The 21633-nt window shown below is 42.0% G+C and overlaps 2 protein-coding genes across 3 annotated transcripts in view; one reads left to right on the forward strand and one right to left on the reverse strand.

Moving 5' to 3' along the window:
• KIAA1958 (KIAA1958 ortholog) overlaps window positions 1-8997 on the forward strand; it is a 103696-nt gene extending 94699 nt beyond the window's left edge. The window contains exon 5 of the transcript XR_010607797.1: window positions 8822-8997. The gene's annotated coding sequence lies outside the window, so the exon portion shown is untranslated. The remainder of the gene's footprint in view (window positions 1-8821) is intronic.
• On the reverse strand, window positions 527-20210 carry INIP (INTS3 and NABP interacting protein). Of its 2 annotated transcripts, XR_010607798.1 has the most exons (7): window positions 20146-20210; window positions 19149-19346; window positions 18561-18647; window positions 11499-11601; window positions 8898-8988; window positions 5784-7562; window positions 527-562 (listed from the first exon to the last, which is right to left on the reverse strand). XR_010607798.1 is itself a non-coding variant. In XM_065655709.1 (6 exons), the coding sequence occupies exons 3-6, from the start codon at window positions 18583-18585 to the stop codon at window positions 7467-7469; spliced, it is 315 nt and encodes a 104-aa protein (XP_065511781.1). In that variant the 5' UTR covers window positions 18586-18647; window positions 19149-19346; window positions 20146-20210; the 3' UTR covers window positions 5290-7466. The 2 variants fall into 2 exon arrangements, 1 of the variants encoding a protein (XP_065511781.1); XM_065655709.1 differs by lacking the exon at window positions 527-562 and having other exon boundaries at window positions 5290-7562.
• Between the last annotated feature and the right edge of the window lie 1423 nt (window positions 20211-21633).

Consider the following 21633-nt stretch of genomic DNA (forward strand, 5'->3'; position numbering starts at 1 on the left):
TGATATGGTTTGTACTTTTGATGTTAACTTGCTTTAATAAAATCCTGAAATGTCTCTGGCCTTGGACTTACATGAAAATCCTATTACACCAAAATTATTTTTATGGTTACAACACTGCCTTCTTATGCTTTTTTGTGACATTTCTCTGTGTAACACATGAAGAATTGCCACCTTGGAGACTTTAAGCTAAATGACAGTGAGAAGACAGATCTCCTCTTTGAAGTGCTGGTCCTAGGCAACTGTTAGAAGAGCTGGAATCAATTTCTGAGAAGTCTCACATCTGACCTGTACTCAGCAGTGTCTTCACCTACAGCCTGTCTCAGCCCTGATGGGGGCTTTAGCTGCTGGTATTTTTCTGAGCTTTTCTGAGTGCTGGAACAGTGCGATATTTCATGACCGCTTACTGAGACACTTGCAGGAGATCCAAATGTGCTCCACCCGATTCCAAGAGCTGTATGTAAGAAGCCTATGGTCCATATGGAGAGCTCTGGCATCAGAAACATTGTCCTCAAAGCCACAGCAGCAGAGGCCATCTCCTGTAATACGTTGTGCCTCGTGGTATCTGCAGGGAAACAGCGAGTTCAGCACTTAGGCACTCCAGCACGACTGAGTCTTTTGTTTGTTGACCGCTAAGGAGCAAATAGAAACCGGAGACCTCGGGCAACGGCAGGTAACAACCCAGAGAACAAATGCGAATACACTCCTCCTCCCATCCCTGCTGGAGACTGTGACAACTAGTGACAGCAAAGAATACCCCACACCAAAGGCGGTGCTGACACTCCACAGCAAATCTGAGCCCCATGTACGTGATGAAGAGAGAAGACCCGTGCAGGTTTGGGTTTGTAAAGATCTCAGAGGAAGCCCATTTAGATTATTTGGGTACGGGCTGAGGAGCAAGGTAAGGCCTGAACTTGGGATGGAAAAATGTACATTTTTGCCTTAAACCATTTTGAATTTCAGCTGCACTGTGTGCACTTGCCTTCGTGCCAGGTACCGATGCTCAGAAGTGGGGCTCTTAGCCTGTTTTTGGTGTCAATCAGAGCTCTGTAAGCAGGTCAGAAGAAACTACCATACATGAGTACAGGACTCATCTTTCCCTGGGACAGGTCCCAATGCTTTGGATGGAAACACACCCTACAACTCACACCAGGGAAGGATTTCCTTCCCCAGTGCTGCACGAAGCAGCAGTGGGAAATTGTGTCACCAGGAGACGCAGCACACAGTGCTGTTGCTGCTCGTAAGAGCTGTTTTTCTCAGGGGGACTCTTCAAGAGAATGTTGAAAAACAGAAGGGTAACAGAGATAAATGCTGTGAGTGGCTCCTGCCTTGACATCTGGGCTTTGAATTATTTGACTGTGTCTTAAGGAATGGTCTGAGACCACTCTCGGACAAGTGATGGTATTGCTAAGCTTCTTTGGAAAGTGGTGTCTCAAGTGAGGTATGATGTGTCCAAAAGCATTATTACTTAGAGCCAAACCCACTTTAAAATAGTTTATTGATATATGAAAAAATATGCTATCTTTGCAGGCTTTTGGACTCCTGCTCTTCTAGACTTGTGTCCTGTACAGAAACACCCTCAGCTCTCTTCCTGTGAAATTCTTCTTTCTACTTTTTTATCTAGGATCCTTTTAAGTGCAGATGATCGATCCTCAGAAAGGGATATTAAAAATATTTGAGAAAAAAATGAAATAATATATTTCAACTGATTTAACTGGAATGCCAAAGCCACCAAAGGATCATCCCTCCCTCATCTGAGTTTTTATTCTTTTCACTTCCAAATCCAGATACCAAACACGAAAGAGTTAAAGACACAATTCCCACCCTATTATGTGAAATAGCAACATTACGAGAGGTGGGAAAGATAACATTTGCTGGTAAATAATGCATTATATGTCAGACTGGCAAGAAACACAGCACTGATTGTGTTTCACTTTGTTCCTCGTGAAAGTGGTCTCAGTTTTGAAAAGCTGTCACATTTATGGGGGACTGCAAGGTACATTTAGCAACTCACTGTAAATATTATTTATGGGGATATTTCTGAAATCAATTTGGCTGTCAGATAGAAGGCTGTATAATTTACACTATCCTGTATATATTAGAAATCCCATAGGTATATTTCCTTCTGCCACTTGAAACCAATTTTGTAGGAAATAGCTTACAGGAAAGAAAAGCAGATAAAGTCAGGGAGAGGGAAGGAGGCCAGGCATTGGCTTTCATTTTTATAAGTAACAAAAGCAAGGAGGAGATCTATAATGACCTGTTTACATGGAATGCACAATGCATACTGAACACACATCATAAATCTGGGAGGCAGTAAATTGTCATTTGATGGAGATTCGTGTCCTGTGAGCAAGGGAGAAGCTCTGTATTAATTCCATCTGGGTGTGAACTACTGAGAGGAGATGTAGCCTCTTCATCTCATTTCAGTTTGGCATTGTCTGTCCTGACTGTACATAAAACTACTTGCTGGCAGGGGACAGGTATTGCCCTGATCCACCTTTCTCAGCTTCTCTCTTTGGAACTGACCCTGTTTAGACAGACAATGAATATTCACTGACTTGGAGAAAAAATAGCCTTTTAACCTCGTGGGTAAGCCTCTCACCTGGCATGTAGAAAACCCTGGGCCGGACCCTTGCTCCAATGATTATTTCACCATTTACCCAAAGGGAAGGAGTTATACCGGAGACTGAGAGCACGCTGCCTATGTACGCATGAAACTGGGGACTCTCCCGTGGTATGGAGGTCGGGTTCACGCCCCAAGTCTGGACAGAGCAGCACAGACTGCTCCTGCACAGTGAACTTCTGCTTCTGCGGCTTCTTGTTGCCTTCTCAGATAGTCTGAGAAGGACCAGCAGAGAATAAGGATATTTTGAAGTCCCAAGTGCTTCCTTATGAAGGGAGAAGTATTCCTTACTTGGCTCTAATCATCATTTTGTATCTGAGGTGACATTTGCCCTTTGCAGCAGAGCGCCTGAGTTTGAGGCTGTCTCTGGGGAACAAACAGGGACTGAGATTTCTCCAGGGCTAAAAGGATGGAGGCGCTCCCACATGCACAAGGCGAACCTGTGTTGGAAAACACCACTGGCATGTCACATTGTAGCCCCTAGGCCCACAAGAGAAACCTTCACCCAACCACCACTCACCCGCTTTGCCCTCTTTTTCTGACCTTTACAATCCAGTGGCAAAAATAAGTTTCTGCGAGCACTGTGCCAGTTGCCTTCCACCAGGTGAGAGCCTGGGGAGGGGGCAGACGCCACGTGAGGGCTGCACGTGCCCTGGGGGTAACGGCAGGGAAGGCTTACATCCCCTCGCCTTAACCTGTTTCCCAGAGAGCTCTGGACAGAGATGACTTGATGTGAGCTTTATCAGGTGGTGTTGATGCTTACCTCACCTAAAGTTCACCAAAATTGGGTAGCATCCCTTACTCATGTCATCAGGCTTGGGCTCAGGCTGGAATCAGCCACCATTTCTTTTGATTTGGCTTGCCAAACTCTAGGCGATCAAACGCCCCCCCCCCCCCCCCCCAATAACAGAACTGTTTATAAGTGCTGCGGAAGACAACTTCCTCATCAGTGAATCTGAGTACCTTAACAAGATGCTGAGCTACTCTCCCAATAGTGTCATGAACCTTTCTGCAGCTGAATGCACCCTCAGGGCTCCCAAAAGTAACTTTCTGATCTCAGTCTTGCTTGCAACTGTCACAAAATGTAATTACATCTTGTTTAGTACTGAAATAGAGCTTCATTAAAGCACATTTGCTATGGTGTAACAAGGTAGCTGAAGGAAGGATATTGCAAGGAAGAGAGGCTGATGGAAAGGAAGAAGTGGAGTCAGAGGAGCAACACAGCATAACACAGCATTCCACACGATCCTAGGCCCATTGCCCTCCTTCATCCCTCGTGCTCCATCCCTGAAAACACTGCAAACGCAATGATAAGTCAAGCCACAAAAAATCATGCACTCCAAGACATAGTTGTCTGCATTTCCTTCTGCTAGTTAAAGCTCATGTTCCCTACTAGCTGGTTGATAATCAATACCTTCCTCTTCTTTCTACCAGCCTCTTCATCCATTTCTACAAGGGTAGGGTCAGAGCACTGACTCCTCTTCTGTGCAAGATGACAAATAACCTCCAGCCTTTAAGTGACATAGGTAGTCTAGTAAAAGACTAGAGTCACCCAAAGTGTCTACCTCAGACAGGACTCCTCAGCATCAACAGTGGTACCCAGCTGCATTCGTAGGGTAAATGCAAATTACAGCTGCCTCATCCTACGCTGACTGCACATGAACGCAGAAGTAGCATTTGGCTATTTTAACTGATTGGACACATCAAAGCAACTTGGAAGTTCTTGGCAAGTAACATCATGAGGTGTAATTTCTTTCCAATAACAAGTTTCATGGGTTATTCTGTGATCTGACACAAAATGCAAATATGTCAGGTACTATTGATTAGTTTCATACCAGTGCTTCCAAGAGATCAGTAGACTGAAAACATTAAGAAAAAAATTGAGACTAAAACCCTATAGTGCTAGGAAACCATGTGTGGTTCTACAGGTCAGGCTTCTTCTGTTAAAAGTGAGCATTTTCCTGAGCCTCTAACTATAATGGTGGGGAGATGTTGACTTTGGAAAACAAGGGTGTGTAAAGAAAAACTTGTCTAGTGGAAGAAAAAGTACACGGAGCTAAGAAGAAAGAAGTGGTGGCTCAGTTCTTTCAGTGCTTCAGTTCAAGATCTTTGGCTTTTTTACCCCATCTGTTCCTGACAGATTACAACTCTGCCTTCACTTAGAAAGTCTGGCCTCACTGTGCATTAGCCCATCTCTCATCGGATCTGTGTAGTGTAAGACCTACCCAGTACTGTGATCTCCTCTCACCCCACCATCTAGCTCTGTTACGGACTCCACACCAACCACCTGTGTTTAGTGGAAAGGCTGATTACTACTGTAGCAAATGAAATAAAGTGACTCTTGAGTGATTATGTGTGTTAAGGTACTTTTAACTACACGGGTCACCACTAAATTACGAGCCTCCTGCTTTTATGTGATCAAGTTAAAGGTTACTGCCAGAAGCAAGACATCCCAGTCACTTCCTGGTCTGGGTATATTCTAACTAGTAATGATTTGAATTTGAACATGCAATTCCAACAGGTGAAAAGCTTTTGCTGAAATTACTGTACAGAGATAGATAAATGGTTTTAATACTGATTAATAGCAGAAAAGAAAAAGAGTGGCAAGACAAACTGATGCCTTTGACACTAATTGCTAGAGTCTGTGGTTTCTAAGACAGAAGCTTTCATGTACAACATTTATATCTCTGACAGTTAATTATATCTACATATATCACCAAGTCCCTCACAACTGCACAGAATAATGTGAGGCATTATAACTTAAAAATATTACAACAGCAACAGCTGCATCAATTTTTCCCCTCTTTCAAATGCCTACCTCTTTGAGCCCATGACCTGGATTTCCAAAAGCAAATCTTTTGATACCTGAGACGAAAATAACACAGCCATGAAGTTTAGCTCCTTCAGTGGAGCAGCTATAGCTTTCCAAAGAAGGATCTTTACTGTTTCATTGCCTGGATCATATGCAGTCTGTGCAGCAAGGAGAGATTCTATCATTCAATTTGTTAGCACAGAGGGTCCATTTCTAGAGAAAGCAGTCATTCTTTTGCCACCTTCCTCAAGGCAAAAAAAAAAAGCTCCTTTAATGTTAAAATGCCTAGCCTAGTTTTTAAATTCAACTAAAATCTAAAATCCACACTTCCTGCTGTATCTGCTTTACCTTCTTTGCCTTTGTATGCTTCCAAGTTTGGATTGATTCACAGTTGCCTCTTCTACACAGATTGGCAGATCTTTTTCTTCAAAGCATCTAAGATGCTCAGCTCACACTGCAGAATAATGAGCAGTTAGGATAGCTTCATGGTGAAGTTACTCCTGGTAATCAAAAACCAAAAATCTACACAGAGCCAACCACTGAAAACAGAAATGACAGTACTCCTTTCCCCATTGCCCGCAAATACCATCATCGTTCCCATGACCCACCACATCAGACCCTTCAAAAAAGTACATGATCTGAATATCTAATGTTACAATTTCACATCTTTAAGCTTTATTAGGCCTCCTCCACAAGATTCTCCTTCTGGAAAAGATTTCAGTATGCTACAGCTTCTGCAAGGGTCCACACTCAGCTGAAGTATATGAAAGCTGTGGTGTTCTGCTCATACCTGCACCAATCTCTCGGCCCTCACTCCATTTCGTTACTCGTGAGGAATGGAATTGTTAATAGTGCTCAGAGTTCAGTAATGATTGCTGGGCTCAGGGAATCCCCTGCAGATGGAAACAGGACACCCTAGATGTCACTAAGGATATCTGCAGACTACAACCCTGGAATCCCCACGTGACAGCTGAGTTTCTGCAAAGGACAGAGTTGCTTCAAATCAGCACAAATTTAACAGATTTTTTTCTAATTTCCGGTTCTCGCTTAAATTATCTTTTTGTTTTCTGAAACTTGTCTCCATAGGTAAAGCAATCAATGTCCCAGTATAATTGTATTATAATAGTAAGCTGTGGAGATATAAGAACGTTTATGTAAGGGCTATTTTTCACTCCAAGTTACTTTACCCTGGTAGCATGATCACAATTCCAAAATAATTTACCTTAGGATTAACAGATTTTCTTTCAGCATGTAACTGGAATTGGTTACCACCAATAAAAAGACAAAGGAAAAAAGCAAACAAAATGAAACACACTAAGTATTGAAAAGGTATGCCTAGAAAAATATGACCTTTTAAACTGAATTGTCCTTGCAGACAATGCTTTCCATTTGAAATGTCCAAAGACTTTAAAAGACTTCTTTCGTCTGTTAAAAGACTGTTTAAAACAATTGCTTTTCCCCACTTTAATTCATTTTCATATTTGACAAAACAAAATATGAGGCAGGCACACTATATCTAAGGACTTGAGACCAGATGATACTACAACAGCAAACAGTACACCACTGTTCCTGCATACAGTAAAAAGAAAAAAAAAAAAAGAATGTTAATTGATAAATTCATGTCCGTTTTCATGGACAAAAGTAACTTTTGTCTTTCACTAAAGTAAAATATAGTACCTGTACACAATAATAAGAAACACAAATGCTGACAGAGTGTGAATCTCTTGATGACTCTGGTTAGGACATTTATTTAAAGGAAGCATGGAAATAGGGAAGAGCAAGCACTACGCACCTTGTACACCATAGGAAGTCTTATATCTGACTTTGACCTGACAGAGGAACAGAAATATAGGATAGAAATCACTGTCCACGAACATTGCTTTTTCATCATTAGAGCTCACACTCTTGAAAGGCAACCATAAACATCCAGAAAAAAATAAAAGGTTTTAAGATAAGTAAAGAAATTAAAAGGTCAGATAGCTCCTGCTATGGACAAAAATCAGAGCTTGCAGTTCTGAGAAACAACATTCCTCATTCAGCCTCAAGTCGAGGTAAGACAGGAAGAATAAGATTTCCAAATGCAGAGTCTTGAGTTATGAAGTATCCTGAGGAATGTGCATGTGCGTGCTGGAAAGAGAAAAACATTTGTTAAAGCATAACTCCCCCCAGCACCGATACAATTCAAGACTTTACAGCTTCTGCAGCATTTATTATTAATTCCTCCCAGTCTGCTCCTCAGCTCCAACAGTCAAATTCAAAACCAGCATATCAGCCATATCTGATCATGGCCCATCAAGAGAATTAGTTTGGCCATTCCCTGCTACTCCTTTTTCAGGAAATCCCATGGACCTGGGGAGAGCAGAAAGCGAACTCCTAACTGCTCTCCTTTGTCTGGACCCCATGCTCCTACTCCCATCTATAACCAACTTACAAGTCCTGGTATGTGACAGCTACCATATGCAACTGCTATTATCATTTAGTATAATAATTAATTTAACAACTGCTATTATAATAGAAGTGTGCACAACCTGAGGCTGCATGTACAAATGCAATCTGACCAGACACACCCTTGTAAAACATGGGACACCAGCCTCCTGCTCATGTGATGTGTATCTGCTTGTTCGCCTCAGGAGGGCAGCTGCTGCACATGGCTCTGGACAACCTTTGTAAAATCATACGTAGTCCTTCCCAGTTCAAAGACTGGACTCTGGTAAGCTAGACAGCCCACATATTCTTTCCTTCCACCCCTAGGAAAAAGCCTCAATGGCTATCAAATCTAGCCTGAGCCAGCAGGACACCAGCCAGTGCTCACTTCTGCTCTCATTCATTTTAGGGGAAGCAACCTGGGGCCTTTACTGGGTAGCAGAAAAACAAGGCATAGGACATATGAACAAGGTTGCTAGTTTGCATGTCAATGTTTTTTTCCACTTCTGTGCCCTCTGCCAAATTCTAGAGTGCCAGGAAGGCAAGTGGCCATGTACTGGTTTTGCTGCTTAATTTCCAGTTTCAACACCAGAATCAGCACCATCTGACATGAGCAAAATAGTAGCAAATAAAAGCCTGTAAATGTACAAAGTTTTCTAAATGTTTCAACCCTGCCACTCGTAACTGCAGGGTATTTACTTGGCATCTGCACAGATTCAACCAAGGAAAGCCATGTACCTAGTTCTCCCTACACTTCACGTGACATTCAGATATATGATGAAACTGATTCTTGACAGATGTGCAAAACAGCTATGATGATACTGCAGGCTACATTGTCACAACCATTTCGAGGGAGAATGAACTGAAAGATTTAAGTTTTCATCATAACAGAAACTTCACTTGTGATAAATACAGATGTGTATGAAATCTAACTTCTAAAGGGAGCTTTTCATTCTCTCTAGGTGCAGGACTGCTCTCTGAAGGGATGCACATCTAAAACAGAGCCAAGCCAAACTGAATCTGACCGTATCACCTTACCTGCAGGGCAGCCTTCTGCTGTGCTGCGATGTGCTGCTGCTCAGCATGATCACGGAAATCCTTGTTCAGTGGTGATCTTGCAAGTGCAATGCTGCAAAAAAGAACAAGATGGTATGACATAGCACAGAAAAAAAAAATGTTTTCTTGCCATTCTAGCCACAGATCCCATGATTTCCACAGCTAACGATTTATTTGACTCATGGCTTGACAATTGTTAACTACTGTTTGGAATTACGATTTGTTAACATAAAAGAGAAAAGGAAAACAGAGTGACCATAACTGTATCATTTGACCCAGCATGAACAACTGATGTCAAACTAAACCCACAAGACTCAGTCCTGAAGCCTGTTGTGGATTTTGCTCATGGGTGGAGCGCCAGTGAAGTCAGTGAAACCACTGGGGTGCAATATTAGACAATGTCAGCAATTTTGAAAACAACAGCTTTGTGTTTCACCATTACTCAATACTCAGTGACTGTTCTAAGCAACTCTGATAAACAGAAGCACTAACAAGAGCTTTACAGTCTTCAGTATAGGACCAGTTCTTTTGCAGGTGGGCAGCAGATCACTGCTTATGGTAAAGGAACTTCCTATTGATGTAACTGCAATAATGATCCTCTGATGATAGCTTAGAGTACCTAAACTTGATTTTGTTTATTTATCTCAGTACAGCATACATTAGGTTTCAAATTAAAATTTCTAAATAGGTTTTCTTGGCTTTTATATCTTAAGACTTGTCCATCTTGTTAACCAAAAAAAAAAAAAAAAAATAAAAAGCAGACCTTTTTTTACCCCCAATTCTATATAAAGTAACATGATGAGGCATCCTCCAGATGGAAATCAGTGCAGACTGCCATTAGAGCTGTATTGCAAAGCAATTCACAACTGAAGTTGGCCCTGGAGACTGGTGCTGAAAGCCCAGTTCTCCTCAGTCATAGAGACAAAAGTATGAAGGACAACAACAGATCCACACAAACTCATCAACTGACCTTTCCCAGCAGCTTCACGTCAACAGCTGATTTAGTAAATCAGTTTTTCAAAAGCAACCATGCTCAAGAAAAGCCCTTTAAGCAAATCTATGCCTAAATGCATAATGAAACCTAAGTAACAATCCTCTGAGCAGATTTTTAAGACAAATATTAAGATAACCTTCATTACTGGAGAATAGTATTACTCAATTTATTTAAAACTAGTATTTTCAGTTATTTTGAAGGTATTTATTTTGCATTTAATTGTGTACCCTCTACCTTTCCAATGTGATTTCTGTAGATAATCTTAAATCTTAATCATAAGCTGACACTTTTCAAGAAAGGTCTTCTGTAAGGAAAAATAATGCTATATGCTAGTGAGCTGACCGTGCCACTATTGTGCTTTAGGTACATCAAGCTCCTTTCTGTCAAGTTTACAGTCTCAATTCTGACAACACTGTGGTCCAAAACCACCAAGCTGCCATAACATCTCTGCCACAGAACTGTCAGCTTCTCAAAATCACCCCTCAGCAACCATGCCAAAGCAGAGAGTTTGAAGCTGCTCTGTAGATTCCACCCCATCCCCTCCTTCAAAATTAGTAAATTCTAATTCTGCTCACTAGCATATAGCATTATTTTTCCTTACAGAAAAAACAAAGCAAACAAGCACTCTCTGAATCTCCACCAGGCTCACAATGAGGCATGGAAACACTGTTGCCAGGAATCAGGGGTTGTACATAACAGTATGATATTTCTATTTTCTTCTCTAATCAATAATTTTTGCTTGAATAATAACTGTATACAGAGCCACTCAGAGAACTAATTCAGGCCACTTCAAATATTCTGCATGCTTTTTGACAGTATGAAGGAATTAAAGGGGACCTAGAATGTCCTTGAAAAAAAGACACAGGCAGCACTCAGACTGTATTCAGAGTATTTGACTCTTGTACAGATACTGCAGTAACACACTGTGTCTAGAATATGGCACTGCACTCACTTCATGCTAACCTGAAAGATCAGCTATCTCAATTTCTCCATATAAACCAGTGTATGATTTTCGAGTTACCAATTTATGACCAAAATCTAATCTTTTTCTCTTAAATGGGAGAAATCTCAGTGACAGCTCTTAAACTCAGATTAGAGTATTATACCTCATGGTGTAGAATCATTCTTACAACACAGCAAGACCTACAGTAATATAAACTGGCCTGTTTTGCAAACAGAGAGTTTCAAGGATAGCTCGCTTCTGCTGTAACTGTTCTTCTCTAAGCACACAGTACTCTGAACCTAATGGTCTGCTGCTACCATTCCTTAGGGCATTTCAGCATAATGACTAAATGCTTTCTCAGTGCCTGCTCGCTGATTTTTCTTTAAGGTAGACTTTAATACAGTTGAGTAGGCATATCTGCTTCTCCCCTTTTCAAATGGAAGTTATGTAAGCCAAAATTCAAGATCTGTAAGCAATTTTAAATACTAACATGTTCCTAAAGTGCAAGATCTCTCTGACTAGTTGTTGAGGTGGTCAGAAAACACTTCTGATAAGTGTTGATATAAGTTTACAGCTGACTTGTTTGGTTTTTTTTTTCCTCTGATGTAACCAGTGATGTCCAAACAGGTCTAAGAACATAAAATACCTGGCTCCAGGGTGATTTGTGGAAGACTGGTTTTGCATAAGTAATTTTCTCTTCTCCTTGTCTAGTTCTGCCAGGATTGCAACCCTATTTTTATTCTGGAAACCTGGTGGGAATGACAGAAAAATATTAGAAAGATTTACTTGATTTCTATGGCCCAACTCTAACCTCGTGGAATTAAGTCTCTGTACAATATGACAATATGATGAATTCACTAATCTTCAAAGCCTTCCACCCATCTGAAAGGCTATTGATAAATAGGTTTCATTTTTCCTTTTCTCATTTTACAACATGAAATAGCTTCCTTAAGCTATCATACACATTAATATATCTTAAAATAAAGGTTTCTATCTCAAGTTAGATCCTGCCCCTTCAAGACGGTTCTGAAACTACAAACAAGGTACATAATAAAATACTTGCCTTTGAAAAGAAGTACACTTACCAGGTTCTAGATTTTAAATGCAGTCACTGAATATACTACTTAATGGTAATAAGGGAGTAGTATACTCAAAGGGTCTAATTTCTCATGCCAGTAAACTCAAACTATAATACAAGTTTTACATATGTAATAAGAATGAGACAACCACTAAGCTCGCACACACGCTTATACAAAAAACTCAAATCTTTTATTCAATCTATGCGGAAAGGTTTTAGTTTTAATATATCAATGTCCTTACATATACACACTACCCTTATTCCAAGTATGATCACAATAGAGTACAATGACAATGCTGGAATAGAGAAGCAAAAATTAAACTGTCTGGACACAAGACGAGAACGTGGCTTTTATTTGCTTTGTACATCATTCTCCCAGAAGGACCCTGTATCCTAGAGAAGGGGTCAGGAAGTGCAGTGAATGAGGGAATTTAGAAAATGCCTGAAATATCTGCCATTTGTGTATTTTCAAAATTGCCTTCTAAATGAAAGTGTAGCAAAACTGCTGTACTTACACATGACTTTTATATGGTAAAGGATCTCTTTGTGGCCACCAAATAAAGCAAACAAGCAAGTCTCTGCTGTTACCCACTATGCCTGTACAGCAGAACTGCGGGCAACAGCTACAGAGCTGGCTCCTACAGGCCTCTATGCCACTAAGGACACTCCTCTTGTCAAGAAAATATATACGCTTTCTTAAATTCTAATTTGCTGCTATTCCATGAATATCAAGGCACTACACTGTCACCAAAAAAAAAAAAAAAATTCAGAAGTTATGTCCTTTATTTCCTTCATACAAGAAGTCCAAGTCATTCCTGTTAGACACTGCTGCATGTTGTACCCCTGCCCGTCCTGAGTGCTGCTTCAGTAACATCACTAAAAAAAAAAAAAATCACAGAATCATAGAATACTTTGGGTTGCAAGGGACCTTCAAAGGTCGTCTAGTCCAACCCCCAAAAATGGTAGCCCACAAGCTGTTAGGGAGGCCAGACACATAAGTCTTAAAGGGAATATTAGCATGTCAAGGCAAAATGACTTCAAATTTATTTTCAATAGCTGCACTCAAAGTTCATTCCCTTTGAGTGATGTTCTGTCGCTGCTTAATTACATAATCCACTATTCCTTTCATCAGCACGGCTCCATGAAGGAGACAATTATCAGGTAGAAACCTTCAACTCTAAATAATAATTTGCATCTGTATTGCCTTGCTATCAAACCCTCACCTTTTTCTTTTACTATGCCTAACATATGCATCCCTGAGTGTCAGTGTCTTAGAGCTCTTGAAAGGAGCCGAGTTGTTTGGTTACATTTTTATTGTGGTTTTATGTAATATCACCCATCCATTTACATTTGTTAATAGATTTTTTAAGTTAAATTTAATTGCTATTTTTCCATCTGTTAATCTCTCCTTCCTACATGGCATTAATTCCACTTAAGTCCTGTTTCTAAGTGTATTGATTCAGGTATTTGATGTTTCTCTGCACTTTAGGTAGTGCACACTATCTTTTTTGGAACACCCAGCACTTGCAATGAGTTTGAAACGTTAAAACACAGCTGAATGTGTGCTCTAAGAGATACAAAGGCTGAGAGATCTTGCTAACAGGCTAAGATTCAACACTTCCAAGTTCTAGCTAGCCCAGACTTCACTTTCTTGTAAATTCTTGAGACAATGCTGTAACACAATGACTGAAATACCTCTAAGAAGGTCTTAGCTAAAGTCACCATGTCTGTATACTCATTCTGCACAGTTTTCAGCCAAAAAGCTTAATATTTGGCATATTACTCAGCAGTCTTCTGCTAGTGCTTATTTATCTTGAACTGCATAAATCTAAATGCATGCTTGGAATTCAGACAATATGGGAACTGAGGAAACAAAAAGGAGACTACTTTTTAACGTAAGTTGCTGTCAGTTAAAAAGTAAAGAATAAATATGCTTACATTTATCATGAAGCAGATGGTATGACCTAGAAAGGCTTGAGACATGTAAGAACAAAATGTTTAAAGCTGTTTTTTAAACTGATCAGAAACTGTGCAAGATTGTCACTGTCTTCTATTTTAATACAAGTCTTACTATAGTATCTTATGGCAGAAACTCTAGAGCGATTCAGAAAAAAAAAAAGTATTTTTTTCTTCCTTTTCTTATCCCTCTACTAGAAGAGGGTTTAAAAAAAAAAAAAAAGGTAGTATTTTGCTCTAGAGTTCAGACCATACCCATCAGCAACCTGCTGTATTAAAACAGTCATTTAAGAGAATTTGTTAATGATAATTAGAAAAAAGCCTACTTGAGAAAATGGAGGACATCCAGCATGTACATGTTAGTGCTCCTCAGCTGAGCAATGTGAAGTTCCTATAGGTATTTGAAACTTTTTAAAATGCAAAGTAAAACCTGTTTGTTCAAAAGTTAACAATGGAGGGACATGAGAAATCCATTTTAGAGAGAAAACCTGTCATCCTTACAAAATAATTCATCATATCTGGCAATACATAAGCAAGACTTCCATTTAGATTCTTCCCTGTCCAGGACCCCAAACTGCTTCCATAAAGACCAACCTGAAACAGCTGCAGAAGTTTCCTAGTTCGATTATAAAGAAAGTAATTTTTCACCTGTAGATTTGACACATCTGTTCTGCTTTCTCGTACTAAAAATGCAGACACGGAAAAAAAGTGACATTCTTAGTATAGACTGGATTTTCATCTGTGAAAGGAAGTGTAGATTTTCAAATACAGCAACTTCTTAATAAAGCTTTAAGTTTAGACCTCCCTTAACTGGTCTGAGTTATGCTACTATTTTGAGTTTGAACAGTTCATGAATATTGAAGTTCATTAATATTCTTCTCTGTTTTGCAGACAAAAGAGTCCTGACACAAAATCACCCATTCAAGGCAGCAAAATAGATTAATGGCAGTGTCAGATGCCAAACTGAGCACCTGCACCCTCAGATTACTCTCCAAGGCAGCAGATTTGAGACAGTTAAAATTTAAACCTGTTCTTTCTGACACCTCTACTTCTAACATCAAGCACTGCATTACGTGGTCTGTGCAGGAGCTTAAAGTTTACTTGGACTGATGTTCTGCATGTGAAAGGCAGAAAATTAGGAAAAGCTGAAGCCTTGCTGAGCGATACTGGTATCTTTAAGAGCTCACAGCAAGCTTCACTCTTTAACCTAATCCTAACACCTAACCTTAGTGCCCTGCCTCACTGATACCTATGTCAGTTAGTTCTACTAGCTAGGTCTGCATGGCAAGAAACAGTATTGCCTTTATTTGCTTTAAATTCCTGCTTTTCATCTCATATCTTTTCCCTCATCTGTTGGTTGCTTCAAGTTCACACTATGTTTAAGTTTTTTCTAATATGCATTATTTATCATTTGTCCATAGACATTTAACACCACAAAAGAACCCTCCGCTACTTTGTGTTCAAGACACACTTCTGCCTGGAAAAATGGTTCCAAAGCTGGATGTCTGGTCTAGGCTCTGTGCATTAAAAAGCACTGTCACTGCACACTGTTCTGCATGCTCCATTCAGAAAGCATCTCAGGGCAATTTCTTCACTGACATGCATGTTTTCAGAAATGGTAGCCTTCATGAAGAGAGGTAGCAACCTCTCACAAAGCAGAATCTAGAGACCTTATTAAACACACAACACTTGGGAAAAAGGATTGTGTAACTGTATTTTGATTTCCGCTTCTGCTTATGACTACTGGTACCACAAAACATCATCTAATAGCTTGCTGCACATCAGTACTTTTCAGTAACAATTTACATTTGGATACACTTTCATATACATTGTGTGACAATGAAACGAGGCATATTAGTAATTAACTTGAATTACTAAAAGACATATTAATATTTTGTCCGTATCTCCAGAAAACAGCTACATGCATAGCTGAATGTAAGTCATTGACTGCTCTATGGCCGCAAAGGTCTCCAGCAAACAGACATGCTACAGCCCTCAAGTACTCTGCATAACACAGATCAGACTCGGACGCAGAGCAGCAGAGTTTGTAGATGATGGCATAATTAAATGCAGAACAGCACAATCTTCCCTTTTGACACTGACTGGGCGAAGAGAATGCTCAGAATAGAACGTTCTAGCTGCTCAGATCGTGTTACATGAATGCACTCACACACTTTTAGCCCAAAAGGATAAACTACCGCCAGGACAGAATGAAATCTTGTGGAATTGCTATAGGCTGAAGCTTAAATTCTGTATATATTTCAAGACTTTAGTTCTTCTAGCATATCAGAACTCTTCGTTTAGGCCTGCCTGAAGCAGGACATGTATTTCTTCCGCCTTTGGGAATCTAAAGGAGAGTTACTTCCTGAGCAGTCACATTTCTCTCATCTCAGAGGGCTCCCTCTTGGAGAACGGACACATGGAGTCTTTAATTTAGTAACACACAAGGTACACTCTGGCCCTAGTGTGCACAAGCAGAGGCATTACAAAAACAGCTTTATTAATGCATGTTGCTTAAGTATTGTGAAGTGTTGGTGCAGAAGTAGAGTACTACCAAGCACCTGAAAGTAATTTCTGTAATGCAAAAGCTGTTTCCCTGGCCCCCTCTCCCCCTAGATGTACCACTCATCTTGTGGAAAATACACAGCATGCTAAAAGCTTTCTCATTTATTTTAAATGCCGCAATCAGTCTCACACAATCGGTTCCATGTGGTACTAACAGCCTGTAGTAAGGCTTTCATTCAATGCTATTTGGTTTTGCTGCACTCATATGCAGCTCCTCATCTTTGAAATTCTAATCAAAAGAGTGCTTTCCCAAGAGGCCAATGAATTAAAGGAAGTACAGTTCACAAAATCTTAACCTTTGTAGTCCAAGTCTGCAATTACCTCCTAGGAAAATACCCAGTACTGATTAAAGGGAAAGAAACAACTCAGTACAAAAAATTACAAACATAGTCTACCTATGTGGAAGGCTAATGCTTAATTCATCCTTAAAGTTCTGTCTGAGTAAGCGCTACCATTCATAACCTTCCAGGGAGTGTTTCAGTAAATCCTTATTACTTTTGTTCAAGAACAGGGAAATGAGAGAATGAATAGCTTAAACGGTACCATTACATGTGCCATGCAGCAAGACATAAGTGTGGCATTTGTCTCAGTAATTTTCACTACCAGACTTCATCTGGCCAAGAGAAAGATACAGAGGCCTTGAACTGCTGCTTCTATTTACCTGTTCCTTTCTAATTTTCCTAGGTGTATTATTTATAGGCTCATCTTGGTGACTAAGCTTGATAGTGTTTTTTACCTGCTTAGTGCCAATAATTTTCATATGACAATTAAACAGTTCCTTTAGTGAGTCTCTGAAGGGTACCTCAAAGTATAAAAGCTGATTCTGAGGCTCTATTAAATGATAAGCTTCTGGAATTTGGGAGAAGAAAAGGCATTCTGGCACTAAAATCCCATCCTACTTCTCAGTAAATTCACATTTAAGAAAAAGAGCTTTTAACTGTCTATGCCAACATTCTATTCCTTGCAATGATACTGTCTTGGTATTCACAGAATAAATCAAGATTTACCATTGATTAACAAAAACTACTCAGAGCTAAAATCTGCAGAGATTACTATCTGCAATCTACAGTACTTCTCTCCCAACATTTTACAAAAGCTCACCGAGTGTTCCAAAAACTACCTCCTGTTTGTCAAGTAGCATGTAAAATCTGTCTTTTGGACCACTCATTTCTTCTGTATTTGTTTTGAAAGCAGGGGGCCTTTGAAGGGGAAGGAAACTCCATGAGTGATCTGGTAACCCTTCAAAGTATCAACACTTCAGAATTAATTACACCCAGGGACTGCTTTCTCAGATAAGGACACTCGCACACAAACATGCACAAAGAAGTCTGAGGTTGGTGGGAAACTGAGCTCATTTCTCATAACCAGCAAGAGAAGAGCCATACCTGACAGGGTTCTTTCTCCTCAGCTCTTCTGTAGAAGAGACAAGCCTCACAGTTCCACCAAGATTTTCAGAAAGCACCTCCAGAGGGTGATTTAAGACCCTCCTTCAATTCACCGTTTGACACCACTCAACCCCTGCCTCAACTCCCTCTAACACACGTGCCTCGGCGAGACAGATGGACCACTTACACGTCTTGAATGATTTTACAGGTGCAACTCTGATGTGTCACCATGCAAAGAAACACTTCACCAGAGTTAGCATGATGATTTTATCTGGCTTTTCCTCCTAGGCCTGGCCACCTGTTGTCTGTCTTTCACAGCTGTTACTGCCTGTGTCTTGCTGCACCCATCACAACATGGAATATGTTAAGACTTCTGGCTGTCCCCTGATGCTGAGCGCAAGACCTGCAAGTCATGTTCAGTGCTAAGCATTGTTAAGTGTCTGAAATACGCTTCTGGAAATAACCACAGCATCACAGACATGACAGGTACTTCATAACCCACGCATGAAGAAATTCGGAGTTCCCCATCCATCAGGTTTTTTTTCAACCATTTAATGTGTGTGTTTTCTACCAGAAGGCTTGCTCACATTCTCATATTTTCAGCCCCACCTTCCTGCCTCTGTCCCTCTTTTTCCCTTTTCTATTAAATAAACTTGTGGCTTTGGCAACTTCACTGACATTTTGCTCATGGTCTTTACCCTTGAATACTTCGACTAAAACTCACCTTGTCCTGAAGAATTTGCTGCCATCCTTCAATTTTCGGTCCTAGTTTTATTAAGCTGCAGTTCAAATCTTTTAACCCCACAAATATCTGCAAAACAGGCATAATATAAGATAAACATATTCCTTCAAAAGAAAAGCTCGGATTTCATTCTGTTATAGTTTTCATAAATGTGACAACTGTTAGAAAGCATAAGCCCAATACAGCATGTGTATTGCTTAAAATATGTAACACCATTTATATAGTTCTGATTGAAAGTCTTAGCTTAAAATATAAACAGTTATGATCAATTCTTTTTCTGATTCTAGTAACTTAAGAATAACCTTTAGAGTCATTCTGGAATCATACACACTTTTTCCTAACAGAACTTCTTCCTGACGAAGTATGTCAGACTACACTTAAGAGTCATGTTAAAGCATTATACTGCTTAAATGCTAAAGCCCAGAAAGATCTCGGTTTAGGCTCTAACTCAAGAAAACTCATTATTTGACAAAAGAAAATTTAAACCCAGCTACAAGGCCTGCTGAAGACTACCATCCTCACAACTGCGGCAAAACAAAAAGGTATGCCCAGTATTCAGCCATACGTCACCTCGAACCACCATCAACTTCTGTTCCCATTAAGGTGCCAGGCTGCAAAGAGCAGCGGCGAAGGGCTCCAGCTCAGCCGGGTGGAGGGCAGAGATGGGAGCACTGAATCCTGCAGGACACGTGAATCAGGAGCGTCAGATTCCAACAGGAGACCAGGAAACAGTTACAGGCTGGAGCTGTGGGTCCCTGAGCAGCAACGCTAGTGCAACAAAAAAGTAATTCAACAACAGTATTAATGAAGAGCAGTGACACTGGTCAGAACGCGTCTCTCCCAGAGGAATCAGAATAGAATCATAGAACCATTTCGGTTGAAAGAGACCCTCAAGATCATCGAGTCCAACCATAACCTAACTCTAGCACTAAACCATGTCCCTAAGAACCTCGTCTAAATGCCTTTTAAACCCCTCCAGGGATGGTGACTCCACCACTTCCCTGGGCAGCCTGTTCCAACACCTGACAACCCTTTTGGGAAGAATTTTTTCCCAATATCCAATCTGAACCTCCCCTGGCACAACCTGAGGCCATTTCCTCTTGTCCTATTGCTTGCTACCTGGGAGAAGAGCCCAACCCCCTCCATGCTACACCCTCCTTTCAGGCGGTTGCAGACAGCGACCAGGTCTCCCCTCAGCCTCCTTCTCTCCAGGCTGAACAGCCGCAGTTCAGAACGGCCTGACCGCCCCGCGGCTGCGGGCCGGCGAGAACCGCCCATGGAGGCCCGGCCGAGCTCCGCAGACCGCCCCGAGCTGGCCGCCGACTGGCCGGTCCCCCGCGGAGAGCCCGGGCTGTCCCGGGCCAGGCGGCGGGGGAATGAGGGACAGGACCGACAGGACCGCCACGCCCGCACCCCCGCGGGAATGGACTCTCCCGCTCACCTTCTCCCCCCGCCTACAACACACCGGCGCTCCCCCGCCCTCCCCGGGACTGTGGGGATGCACCGCTCGCCCGCCCGTCCGTCCGCCCGTCCGTCCGTCCGTCCTTCCGTTCATCCCGGCACCCACCTGCCCGCCGGCCCCGCTCCTCCCCGCGCTGCCCGGCCGCCTCACGGCCGCCCCGCCCCCTGCCCAACACGGCTGGCCCCGCCCAGCCCCGCCGCAGCCAATGAGCTCGCGGCACATGATCACGATGCAGGCGGTGCGCGACGACACCGCCCCTCACGTCAGCTCCTTCCCAGGCGGCGGAGAAGGACGTCACGTCGCACAGCTTGACGAAGAGGTGGGAGTGGCCAGTCGGCTACAAGCGGGGTGAGGCGGGCCCGCCCCCGCCTCGCTCTGGGCCCGCCCCTGGTCGCTAGGCAACGGGCAGGGCCGAGGGAGAGGCCGGGTATGGCGGCCCAGCTGTGCTCGTAGGCTTGTGTGCTGCGTGCGGCCGAGCCCAGCTGGAGGGGTCGTGTAGGGGAAAGGGACCTGGGGGTCCTGGCGGACAGCAGGATGACCATGAGCCAGCACTGGGCCCTTGTGGCCAGGAAGGCCAATGGTACCTGGGGTGTATTAGAAGGGGGGTGGTTAGTAGGTCGACAGAGGTTCTCCTTCCCCTCTACTCTGCCCTGGTGAGACCTCATCTGGAATATTGTGCCCAGTTCTGGGCCCCTCAGTTCCAGAAGGACAGGGAACTGCTGGAGAGCGTCCAGCACAGGGCAACAAAGATGCTGAAGGGAGTGGAACATCTCCCTTATGAGGAAAGGCTGAGGGAGCTGGGGCTCTTGAGCTTCGAAAAGAGGAGACTGAGGGGTGACCTCATTAATCTTTATAAATATGTAAAGGGTGAGTGTCACGAGGATGGAGCCAGGCTCTTCTCAGTGACAACCAATGATAGGACAAGGGGTAATGGGTACAAACTGGAACACAGAAGGTTCCACTTAAATATGAGAAGAAACTTCTTCTCAGTGAGGGTGACAGAGCACTGGAACAGGCTGCCCAGGGAGGTTGTGGAGTCTCCTTCTCTGGAGACATTCAAAACCCACCTAGACGCCTTCCTGTGTAACCTCATCTGGGTGTTCCTGCTCCGGCGGAGGGATTGGACTAGAGGTCCCTTCCAATCCCTGACATTCTGTGTTTCTGTGATTCTGTGAGTTTAGTTAGCCCCCAGCAAGTGTTTATTTCAGGCTCCAGCAAGTGTTTATTTCTGCTTCATGACTCCTGCGAGGGGCAGCATGAGGAGCACCCTTGGGTCATGCTAAAGCATCAGCATACATAAGCTTAAAAAAAAAAAAGTGGAAGAATGGTTTAATTTTTTTTATCATAGCCGAGGAGTTTGAATGTGGCAGGAATGATTATTTGCCATGAATTCCAGAAAGGGTTGTGCATTCATGCTACTAACGCGCAGCTTGTTTTTGAAATGTCAAGTAACAGCTCTATAAGTGAGTGTATCTTAAGTGATCAAGTCTGTCCTGGGAACAGTTCTTCAAGCCTTAAACAGCAAGCTCTGACTTTTTTTTTTTATGCGCTTGTGGTTAAAATAACTTCAGTTTTACTCAAACCAACCTGAAT

This window comes from Caloenas nicobarica, chromosome Z, assembly GCF_036013445.1.
Source record: "Caloenas nicobarica isolate bCalNic1 chromosome Z, bCalNic1.hap1, whole genome shotgun sequence".
NCBI lineage: Eukaryota > Metazoa > Chordata > Aves > Columbiformes > Columbidae > Caloenas > Caloenas nicobarica.

Bases quoted from the DNA above. Each gene is read 5' to 3' on its own strand.
- INIP (XM_065655709.1), bottom strand. From the start codon at position 18,585: ATGGCAGCAAATTCTTCAGGACAAG. The intron at 11,602-18,560 runs GTGAGTTTTAGT...CATTCCCACCAG, and splicing joins AGCAAATTCTTCAGGACAAG to GTTTCCAGAATAAAAATAGG. The intron at 7,563-8,897 runs GTAAGGTGATAC...TTCTCTTTCCAG, and splicing joins AGCAGAAGGCTGCCCTGCAG to CACGCACATGCACATTCCTC.